The sequence below is a fragment of the Fukomys damarensis genome, unplaced genomic scaffold (genome assembly GCF_012274545.1).
Source record: "Fukomys damarensis isolate Sample0158 unplaced genomic scaffold, DMR_v1.0_HiC HiC_scaffold_15, whole genome shotgun sequence".
Lineage (NCBI taxonomy): Eukaryota > Metazoa > Chordata > Mammalia > Rodentia > Bathyergidae > Fukomys > Fukomys damarensis.
In genome coordinates this window covers 11,712,726-11,724,032 of record NW_022900927.1, presented here as the reverse complement: position 1 = coordinate 11,724,032, position 11,307 = coordinate 11,712,726, and the positions used below count along the sequence as shown (strand labels likewise).

Sequence of the window (11,307 nt, the reverse complement as noted above, 5' to 3'; positions counted from 1 at the left end):
TTTTCTACCCCCTACCTCGCCAAGTGCAAGGACCTGAGTTTGATCCCTGGTACCAAAAACCAAACCAAAACAAAAATCCTCCTTTACCCTTTTATATCAATGGACAGAAATTTAGGCATTTTTTTGCATTGCATATATATATATATACCAGCAGTGTCATATATATATATATAAACCAGCAGTGGAAACTGGTTGTTTCTGGGAGCAGAATTTGGTGTTACACGCAAAATAGATAGGTATGACCCATTTGGCTTTAAGCCTTTTTTTTTTTCTTTTCTTGAGTCAGGGTTTTGCTTTGTAATTCAGGCTGGTCCTTGAACTATGTGTAGGCCAAGCTCATCTGGAATTTATGGCACCCTCCTGTCTCAGCCTCCCAGTGCTGGGATTACAGGTACGCACCCCCACTCTGGCTATTTTATGGATATTTTTAACTTATATACATGTAGACTGGGATAAAGCTAAAAGAAGATGAAGAAGCACCCATATTGTAAGACCACATCTTTTTAAGCCCTATATTTTTTCAGTTCATATGAAGTTTTTTACCTGTAAAACTGAGACATGACTAAAGCGTTGACAGGACAGTTTTCAAATCTGTTTAATACCCCTTTTTATGGGATAAAAATAGCATTACCATTGTAGTTTTGTTGTTTTTATTAAAATTAGTTATTTCCAAGTTTGATTGCTACTCACAAATCCCAAATTTTAGTACAGAGTGCCCCTTATCCCAAATATTTGGGACCAGCCAAGTGCAGTGGTGCTCTCTTTCTAATCCCAGAACTTTGGAGGCTGAAGCAGCAGGATTGCCTTACGTTTGCGGCCAGCCTGGGCTACTACATACTGAGTTCAAGGCCAGCCTGAACTACAGAGGAAGACCCTGTCTCATAACCAAACCAACAAAAAAATAGGCACCAGAAGTATTTTGGAATATGGGCATATACACAGAATGTGACATTTTCTGGATGGAACCTCAGTCTAAGTATGAGTTTCACTTGTACTTCGTAAATGCCTTCTCTACATAACTGGAAGACAAACTGGATACAGTTTTCATATTGCCTGTGAATCATAGTTGCATGGTGTGGAATTTTCCACTTGAGTATTCTGGAGTTTTGATTAGAGATGTTAAGTCTATAGTATGTCAACACAAGGTAGAAATATCTTTTTTCTGTATGGGGAATCGAACCGTAGGCCTTCACACTGAGCTACATTCTCAATGTAACTTTTAAAATTATCTTTTATTTCAAGACAGGGTCTGGCTAAGTTTCCCAGGCTGGGCTTGAACTTTAAGTCCTCCTGCCTCAGCCTCCCAGAGTGCTGGAATTACAGGAGTAGGTCACTGTACCCAGCTTGAAACATGATATATTAAAAAATTATTTTTCATCTTCTAAGCACTGTTTTATGGTAAAAAATACTATCTGGTCCTAAGTGCTCTTATATGCAAATAATTTGTACTGCAGATGGTTTTTGTTTTCCAGACATTACATGATACTACTCTAATCACTAAACTCTTCCTCATCACTAAAGTATGTGGTCTTCTTTATCCTCGGGCACCGTGAATCCTCTGACGTTGAGGGGTCCCCCACACTGGGCTTCCATTTGCTCTGTTCTTCGATCTTGGCTTGCTGGAAAGGGATTCAGAAAACCAAACCAAAGCAAGGTTTTATTTAGGGTACATTAATTCCTGCATGGTGAAGTCAACACGAACACCAAGGCTTCCCACCCTCCTAGGCCAGGCAGACAACAAGACATCCTCCCCACGACCATGCTTGGTCCCCAGCACTGCACTGCTCAAAATCACCCCAGGTAACGTTTGCCTGCTTGCAGAAATGGGGATGAGCCCAGGGTTACAGGAACTATTCTCCCATGTTTTTTGTTTTGTTTTGGAGATTGGGTCTTGCTTTGAGTTAAGTTTGGCTTTGAACTCAGTATACTGTCGTTGACCTTGTGGCTGTCCTCTTGCCTCAGCCTCCTGGGTGTACTGGGATTACAGACCTGTGCCACCATGCCTGGCACTTACTTTTTAAATTTTGAGACTGAGTCTGGTTCAATTTGAGACCCTCCTGCTCCACCCTCCTTAGCAGCTGGGATTATAGGCACGCATCCCCGTGCCTGGCTGTCCTGAGCACTTTGTTATGATGATTACTGTTACTATCACTGCTATTAGTTTTGCCATACTGGGGACTGAACCCAAGGGCACTCTACCACTGAGCTACGTCACCAGCCCTCTTCATTTTGCATTTTGAGAGAAGGTCTCGCTAAATTGCCCAGGTGGTGGACTTGAACTTGCAGTCCTCCTGCCTCAGTCTCCTTCACCGCTAGGGTTACAGGTGTGTAGCACTATTTTTACTCTTTGATGGGCTGGGACCAAACCAGGACCTCACGAATGCTAGGGAAGGTCTTAACGCTGAGCTACATCCCCATCCTAGGCACTTTCTAGAAAATGTTTTTGGTTGGACCAAACTCAATTCAGTCAAACCGTTCTGCTCAATTCTATAATGAAAACAGGTAAGGGGTGGGGGCGTAGCTTGTTGAGTGTAGCCCCTGTGTTCAGTCCCTCATACTGCCCTGGCTGGGTGTGCTGGTGCATGTGTGTAATCCCGGCACCTGGGAGGCTGATGCAGGAGGATCACTGAATTCAAGCCATCCTGGCTACACAGGGAGATGATGGCGACGTTTCACACACCAAGGCCTTAGAGAGACAGCCTGTCTTCTCAGACTTTTAATGAAGTGGGAGAACAGAAGTTGCCACGAGACTGAAAATTTATAAAACTTCAATCTAAGGCAACTACCATACAGGATCTTACAAAAGAACACTTTACTGTGGTACTCATCCCAAGCACTACAAAAAGAAAGGAAAAAAAACAAAAACAAAAACAAAAAAAAGGGAAGAAAGAAAAGGTCAGCACTTCCCTAGCACAAAAGAGGCCTTGGGCTTGAGTCCCAGCCCCGCAAATGCAAACAACTTGGTACCTGGGACGCGATGGCTTGGCTGAGACTGTCCAGAGCGGGGTCTTCCCCTTCGTCTTCGCTTTCTGCTACGTCCTCCCTACCGCATTGGAGGAGAAACAGCAGAATGTAATCAGGCAGCATTAAAGACAGAAGCTGACCCTAAGGTACCCAGCGAGGGCGGATTACTCACATTTCTTCTGGTTCGGCGATTTTCTTTTTCTTCTTTTTTTCTTTCTTCTTTGGAGGCTCACGTTCTCCAAGCATATTTTTCGGACAGGCATAATTTAAGTGTCCACTTTCCTTTTGTTGAGCATTGAAGAGGAAAGATGCTGTATTTATTATTGTTATTAACTTACCCGGTATTCTGTAACTACAAGCTTTTAGAATTTAAAAAGGAGTATTCTCAAAGTGGGGATAAACAAAATGAATTAATGATAAACTTTTAGCACGAAGAGTCTGTGATATAATGAGTCCCAATAATTAGAGAGCAGTTGGGCTTGGTTGCGCACAGCTGCAATCCCAGAATTTGGCGGGGGCTAAGGCCAGAGGATTGCTTAGAGTTCATCGACAGCTTGAGCTACAAGTGAATTCAAGGCAGTGTGATATACATAGTTAGACACTGTCTAAAAACACTACCAAAAAGCCCTGTGTATATTAATTTAGAAGGTACTGGTTATCACAGTTTTTTGTTTGTTTGTTTTGGTGGTACTTGGGACTGAATCCAGGGCCTCCACACTGATCTATATCCATAATCCTTTTATTTTGAGAGAGGATTTTAATAAGTTTCTAAATTGCTCAGGCTGGGCTTCAACATGAAATCCTTCTGTCTCAGCGTCCTAGAGTCCTGGGATTATACCTGGCTATTGGATATTGTTTTTGACATATATTGGGTTAGGTAAAAAAACATTAGTATATTACTAATATTAGTATATTACTAATATTTACCTTTCCTTGTGTGTTTTGCTAAGGATTAAACCCAGGGCCTTGCACATACTATATAAGAGTAGTGAGCTTATATTCTCTGCCATCTTTCCTTTTTTGATTTTTTGGTGGTACTGAGGGGATCGAACTGAGGACCTTGTGCTTGCGAGGTAGGTACAGTGCAGTTGTGCTAAATCCCTAGCCCTTGTCTCTTTTTTCAATGTGGTTGAATATTTAAAATCATAATTGTAGTTTATATAATAATTGTATCTGACAGAGATGAATTACACTGTAACTCTGAGTATATTACCTCACTAAAATACACTGAAAAATAATTTGTTATAGTTGTGTGTGGGTAATGGCACTTGGATGTAATTCCAGCACTTTAGGAGGCTGAGGTAGGCTTTTAAATTTGAGCCCAGTATGGAATCTTAGTGAGACCCCAAATGAAAAGAAAAAAAGGCTTGGAGATGTAGTAGCTCATTGTGGAGGCTCTGGGTTCATTCCCCAGTACTGCAAAAAACAAGCAAAGAAAAAACAAAGAAAAACCCAAAATCAGGAAACCTTTATATTTGACAAAGTGGCAAACAGACCATAACCCACTTTGTATACATGGGACATATGTGAATATATGTGTTGTTAGTTATCCTTAATTGAAATGTAGAGAGAATGTGTTTAGAGATGCATTTCCCATCCAGTTGCTACGTCATGCTTGTAATCCCACTAGCTTGGGAGCCTGAGGCAGGAGGATCACTTGAGCCCCCCTGAGTTTGAGATCTGCCAGGGGAACATAGTGAAAATGCATGTCAACAACAAAAATTCAACTCATAGTGTATCTCAGAGAAATGGGACAGATGATAATGGTGCTGAGCTGTGATGTTGGCCACTGCCCAAATGTTACAGAAACAGGTAGCATAACAGAAACTCTCCCCACCCCACACCTTCTGGTACTAGGGATTGAACACCAGGAGTCTTTACTACTGAGCTACACTCCCACCTTTTACTTTTGAGACAGGATCTTGCTAAGTTCTGTAGGCTGGCATCAAACTTGCAATTCTCCTGCCTCATCCTCCCATGAAGCTGGGATTGCAAGCATGCAACACTGCGTTTCATAAATACCTTTCAGTTAAGCTTTACTTAGATGAGAGTCTAAGTAAAGCAACTTTTGTCACCTGGTTACAGCCTGTCTGAAGTTCTGGTGGGCACCAATAAAAGACTGATGTGGAAAACACCTTCAAGGAAACAAATGTGCAGAAGATTTCATGAAGCTTCAGGTGTACTCACCCCACATTCATAACACTTGGATTTATCAAAGTAGTTTCGCCTTCGGATGAATTCAGCTGCTCTCCCATTGTCAATAGCAATGCTTGCCTTTATCACTCTACCAAACAACTAAACCAGAGAAAAATGTAAATGTAGAAGGTTGTATTTCACTGGAATCTCAGTAGTATTTCACTAGTAATTCAATCCTATTCCTGTAAAACTTCAATTCCATTTCCAGGCACGTTAATTTAGCAATTTTCCTACTTAGGTCTGATAAAAATCTATTCTGTACTTCTTTTCTTTCTTACATTTTGCCAGTTTTGAGAAGCCAGTACAACACTGAAATAAGTTTGGTATTCTCTGAATCTAATGATATTCACCATGCTCCTGTAGGTTGACCAGCTCATGTGTTTGGACACTTTTTGTACTGAATGAGTGCAAAGGCTTTTGGGATTTAAAAAGAACTGATGCACTGGGCCATGGATTTAGCTTATTGGTTTTACTGCCTGCCTTGCAAGGACAAGTTTGATTCCCTGATACCATTTGATCCCCGGTACAAAAAAAGATGCAAATGAATGGCTTATCTGTTTGTTGTTTATGGCTCTGGTGCAGTTTTGTGCAGTCTTTTTTTTTTTGTACCGGGGATGGAACTCCGGCCCTTGTGCTTGCAAGGTAGGCAGCAGAACCACTAAGCCAAATCCCCAGCCCTTGTGCAGTCTTTATCTATCCAAAAATAATACAAATGCAAGCCCTTTACTCTTCCTTGTATCTCTGTCTTTCATTATAGTAACCCCTAAAAAGTATAAACAAAGAGGGAATTAAAAGGACAGTAAATAAAACATTGCTATTTAGAAAACTGAAGCTTTTAAAAAAAATTTAAATTAAAGGTTGAAAAGAGAAACACATAAAATCTAGCTATTTCTTCAAAGTCATGGGACATCAAGAATAATAGATATAGGAAAGTTGTATTGCTTTAACACAAGTAAGCAAAAGAGTTAACTCTTGTGATAAACAGAATTTGAAGGTTAGAGATGTTATAGACAATGGATTCTTAGAAATTAAGCACAAGTCTCTCCTAATTTCCTCAACCTGAAAGGAAAAAAACCAGAAACAAAACATGAGGTGTGTTTTTCTACATAAAAATAAAATTATTTTACTTAAATTATTAAGTAATTATTTTAGGAATTATTAAGTAACTAATATTTACGCAATTAAATATTCAATAATTACTTAAATTATTTTTCTAAGGTTTTAGAATCTAATTGTATTTGGAGGGGAGTACTGGGTACTGAACAGGGGATTGCTAAGCTACATCCCCAACACTTTCTGAGACAGGAGCTTGTTACTGTAGCTTGGGATGTGCAGGAACTCGTATGTGGCCAAAATTGGCCTATACCTCGCTATCCTTGTGCCTCAGCCTTCTGAATGCTGATAATACAGATGTGGCACCACCTTGCCCGCTTTTCTATTCTTAGTATTCTTTTAAAGCAGTTGCCTCCAGTTCAGTGGTTCTTAGCCCAGCTCCTGGTTATTGGAAAGGCAGGTTGATAAAAGCACAGAGTATGGTCTTTCTTCAGCCTCTGGAATTTGCCTAGTGCTGGAGCTGTGTGCTAACTATATTCCATTTAGTGTGGTTTAGGAACAATGCTGAACAGGGAGTAACAGCAGAATGTAGGTACAAGATGAGCTGTGTCTACCAAGTCATAAATGAAGCGCAAGCTCAAGGATAGTAAAAGATGGGATGGGACAAGGCACAAGAGTATAGAAGCCCATAGAAAAGAGCTACTACTTTTTTTTGACAATCTGATATCAAAAGACATACAGTAATGAGTTAAAAACACAAAAAAGGTCGGAATTTTCTACCAGTAACAGATAAAGGGAGAGAAAAGAGATCTCTTGCTTACAGAAGAATGAATAGGGAGTGCTGGTGACAGAAAGTTCCTTTTATGTTTGTTTGAAGCAGTGGCTTGCCACATAGTTCAGACTGGCTCTGAACTCAATGTGTAGCTCAGGTGATTCTCCTCCTTCAACCTGTAGTGTGCTAGGATTACAGGTGTGTACCACTATGTCCAGCTGGAAAATCACCAGTTTGCAACAGCATGGTAGAAATTGGAACCAAACAACATATTAATCATTAAAACAGAGCTGGGCGTGGTGGCATATGCCTGTAATCCCAGCACTCTGGAGGCTGAGGCAGGAGGATCACTGGGAGTTTGAGAGACCAGCCTGGGCTACATAGTGAGTTCCAGGGCAGTCTTACTACATAGTGAGACCCTGTCTCAAAAATCCAAAAAAAACCAAACCAAAACAAAACAAAACAAAAAAACCCCAAAACATATTAAAACAACATACTGAAAGAACCAAATAACACAGTAAGTCTAAAATAGAGCTTTTATGTGAACAGGATATTTGCCCTAAGAGTATCTCCCAAACTGGCTGGGGATTTAGCTCATTGGTTCCACCGCCTGCCTCACAAGCACAAAGATCAGAGTTTGATCCCTGGTACAAAAAAAAAAAAAAAAAAAAAAAAAAAAAGTATCTCCCAAAGACTGCTTATTACAAAGGGGAAATAAAGGCTATAGTAGAGAAATTAGAAAATATCTTGACTTGGGCGATCAAGACTCATGTCAGCAATGAGGGACAGATGGATACCATATGCCTCGTTGGGATACTACTCTGAAAAGGACATGATACTATATAAACAGTATGATAGTCCAGAAAATATAACACAAATTTAATTGTGAGAAAACAGTTAAAAAAAAAAAAAAGACAAAGACAGTGGTTTCATAACCTGCTCTTTTTTCCTGGTACTGGAGATGGAAACTACAGTGTTGAGCATGCTAGGTTAGCAGGTGTTTTTTTCTTTTTTTTTTTTTTTTTCTTACCCCCAGAACTGGGGATCAAACTCAGGACTTTGTGTTTGTGAAGCAGGTGTGGTGCCATTGTGATAAATCCCCAGCCCATAGTAAGCTTATTTTGATATAAAATCTTGGTAAATTGCACACCATTCCTTAAGCTTGAAATTCTCCTTCATCAGCCTCTGTAATAGCTGGAATTATAGAGGTATGCCACTATGTCCAATGGTATATTTATGTTGTTTTCCTGAAATGGGGATTAAACCCAGGGTGCTGGACATACTAAGGAAGCACTCTGTAATTTTAGGGACTTGAGATTTAGGAGTGAAAGACACTGATATTTGCAACCTATGTTAAATGACTGAAAAACTTTGTGCATATATATATATATGCATATATATATATATATATATGCATATATATATATGCATTCACATTTATGAAAAGTGCAAATGATAATTTTTTTAAGAAGGAAAGTGTATTTACTCAGTGGGTAAAGGATACTGTGATGTTCTTTGTATTATTTTTGCAATTCTTTATAAGCTTGAGGGTATTTCCACTAGTAATAAAGGATAATGTTCAAGACAAAGCTTTTCTGAAATCTGAATTACAGGAAAACAGATACTAATTAAACAACTTATTCAATAATTTCCTATACTGACATTATTTTGTTTTGGTTTGGGTTAAGTGACATATACTGTATAGTCATGAATGAAATAAATAAAAGGATGGCACCATATAAACAAAAGTATGCTATTTTCCCAGGTCAACAGATTCTCCCTGCTCCAGAAAACAACAACTCACCAACAACAAGGAGAAAAAGATCTACGAAAACTAAGAAAGAGGTGGCAGAACAACCAGTAATTTCAGAGCAACAGACAGATGACATAGAGCAAAGTACGGAGCCAGCCACAGTGCCTGAGAAGTGCCTCACAGCTTCTGAGGGTGAGGAGAACACTACTGCTCAAGAGAAAGGTGAGCCTGGAGAGGGCCTCCCTGTGATGAGTGGACCACAGACTGCTCAAGTAAAAAGTGAGCCCGGAGATGGCCTCCCTGTGATGCAGAGTGGAACACCAACTTCTCAAGTAAAAAGTGAGCCTGTAGAGGGTCTCTGCATGATAAGCAGTGGACCACCGACTGCTCAAGTGAAAGGTGAGCCTGGAGATGGCCTCCCCAGGATGAGCAGTGGACCTGTGAGTGCTCAAGTGAAAAGTGAGCTGAAAGAAAGCATCCCTGTGATAATCAGGGGACCACCGAGAGCTCATGTCAAAGGTAAGGTGGGGAGTGACCCTCCCGTGAAAAACACTGGGCCAGTAGCATGGAGGAATTGTTGTGAACTATGTTTGGGCTTTTGTAGTTCATTTCTTTCCCCATTTTTTTGTTTTGTTTTTTCCCTGTTAATACTATCAATTTTATCTACTTTTTGATTTTGTAACTGGCTTTTTTATCATTTTATTTTATTTATTTATTTTTTATTACTGGGAATTGAACTCAGGACCTTCTGCTTGCAAGGCAGGTGGCAGAAACACTGAGCTAAATTCCCAGCCCTAGCTTTTTATTTTTAAAAAATTTACTTCATTTTTCTCTTTCCCAACCTCTTCTATTTTTATTCCTTTATTGTTGTTACTTTTAACCTTTATTAATTTTTAGCCCTTTAGTTTACATTAGCCTTTTATATTATTTTTATGCCTTTTATTCCCTGTTCTTAATGATGGTATAGCTAGTGCTCTACTGTTAATGGTGGTAAAACTGTTGCATTTAATTGTTTTACCAGCTGTCAGTACTGGGTTTGTCTTAGTGTCATTGTTGTTACTACTGTTTGTTTTCTCCAGTTTGCGTGGTGCTGAGGATTAAGTCCTCAATACAGAAGGTATGATACTAGAACTTCATGTTAAAACAGAAACAAACATCTCAGCAAATACACAGGTCTCAACACAGAAATAGAAGTATGAAAAGTCAAGACCATATGATTTCTCTGAAGGTATCTAAAAACTTGTCAATAACTGTATGTAAAGATATCAAAGTACAGTTGGCCATGGTGGTACACATCTGTTATACCACCAATCAGGGACAGTAAGGCAGGAGGACTGCAAGTTTGAACTCAGCCTGGGCAACTTAGCAGTTTAGTGAGACCCCGTCTCAAATTAAACAATAAAAAGGATTGGGGATGTACGTCAGTGTGAAGGCCCTAGGCTAAACTCCAGTACCCTTTCCCCTGCTATGGATGAAATGCCAGAAGAATTAAAAGAACGGATTTCTAAAATGATTAATGACTTCAAAAAGGATACAAATAGGGCTAAGGATGTAGCTCAGTGTCACCGCACCTCCCTGGCAAGTAAAAGGTCCTTAATTTCATCCCTGCTACAAAAAATAAATAAAGAAAAAAGATACAAATAAATAAGTGATTAAAGTAAAACAATGCAGGATATGAAGGGGCAGTGCAATAAAGACAGATTCTGGAGAAGAACTCAATAGTAATATTGGAAATGAAAAGTACATTAAATAAAAAATCTCAGTGAAAGAAACCTCACCAACAGACTGGGTAAAACAGAATGTACCATTTTAGGTCTTGCAGATAAGGTTGATAAGTCATCACACTCAAGACACCAAAGAAGAAAAAAAATAAGAGCAAGATATCCAACAACTCTAGGACACAGTTAAAAGACAAAATATAGGAATTTCTTGGTGTTGAAGAAGCCACCAAGGTTGAAAGTAATGGTTTAGAAAATCTATTCAATGAAATAACAACAGAAAACTTCCCAAATCTTGGGAAAGATGTGGACATCCAGGTACAGAAGGCATTTAGTACTTCAAACAGGAATGACTAGAAAAAGGACTTCCTCAGATCATATTATAGTAAAAATAGCAATAGAACAGAACAAGAATACTTTTGAAAGCTGCACTGCAAAAGAGAAACACCAAGTTACACACAGAGGCAAGCACATAAGAAAACTGCAGGCTTTTCTGAAGAAACTGTAAAGGCCAGAACATAGAATGGTGTACTTCAAGCCCTGAAAGAAAATAACTGGCTACTTAGATTACTATACCTAGCAAAACTATGCTTCAAAAGCAAAGGAGAAATAGAGGACTTACAGATAATCATAAAAAAATTAATGACCATTAGGCCAGTATTGAAGATGACAAAAGAATCCTATACACAGAAGAGGAAGAATAGATAAGCTGTTGAGAATTAGGAAAGAATCAAACATTAGAAAAATTGGGCCAGAGATTTAGCTCAGTGGTTCGGTGGCCTGCCTTGCAGGCGGCAAGGACCCAAGTTCAATCCCCGGTACCACAAAAAAAAAAAAAAAAAAAAAAAAAA

The 11,307-nt window shown here is 39.3% G+C and overlaps 3 protein-coding genes across 9 annotated transcripts in view; 1 reads left to right on the top strand and 2 right to left on the bottom strand.

Annotated features, from left to right (window-relative positions):
• The window catches only part of LOC104873989 (periphilin-1), a 282,429-nt gene that overhangs the window by 142,482 nt on the left and 128,640 nt on the right, over window positions 1–11,307 (top strand). For 5 of the 6 annotated variants that reach the window (XM_010640940.3, XM_010640939.2, XM_010640938.3 and 2 more), the window contains exon 2: window positions 8,751–9,257. The exons of the other annotated variant lie outside the window; for it this stretch is intronic. In XM_010640940.3, coding sequence (XP_010639242.1) covers window positions 8,751–9,257 — 507 coding nt within the window. The remainder of the gene's footprint in view (window positions 1–8,750; window positions 9,258–11,307) is intronic. 6 annotated transcript variants of the gene reach the window in all.
• The window catches only part of LOC104873985 (zinc finger CCHC-type and RNA-binding motif-containing protein 1), a 179,219-nt gene that overhangs the window by 156,972 nt on the left and 10,940 nt on the right, over window positions 1–11,307 (bottom strand). The window lies entirely within an intron of this gene.
• On the bottom strand, window positions 1,254–5,813 carry LOC109118580 (zinc finger CCHC-type and RNA-binding motif-containing protein 1; the record flags this gene model as incomplete). The annotated part of the gene is made up of 5 exons (XM_019210115.1): window positions 1,254–1,619; window positions 2,968–3,043; window positions 3,137–3,246; window positions 5,152–5,259; window positions 5,715–5,813. Coding segments are annotated over 5 exons (522 nt in total), but the record flags the coding sequence as incomplete, so codon positions are not given.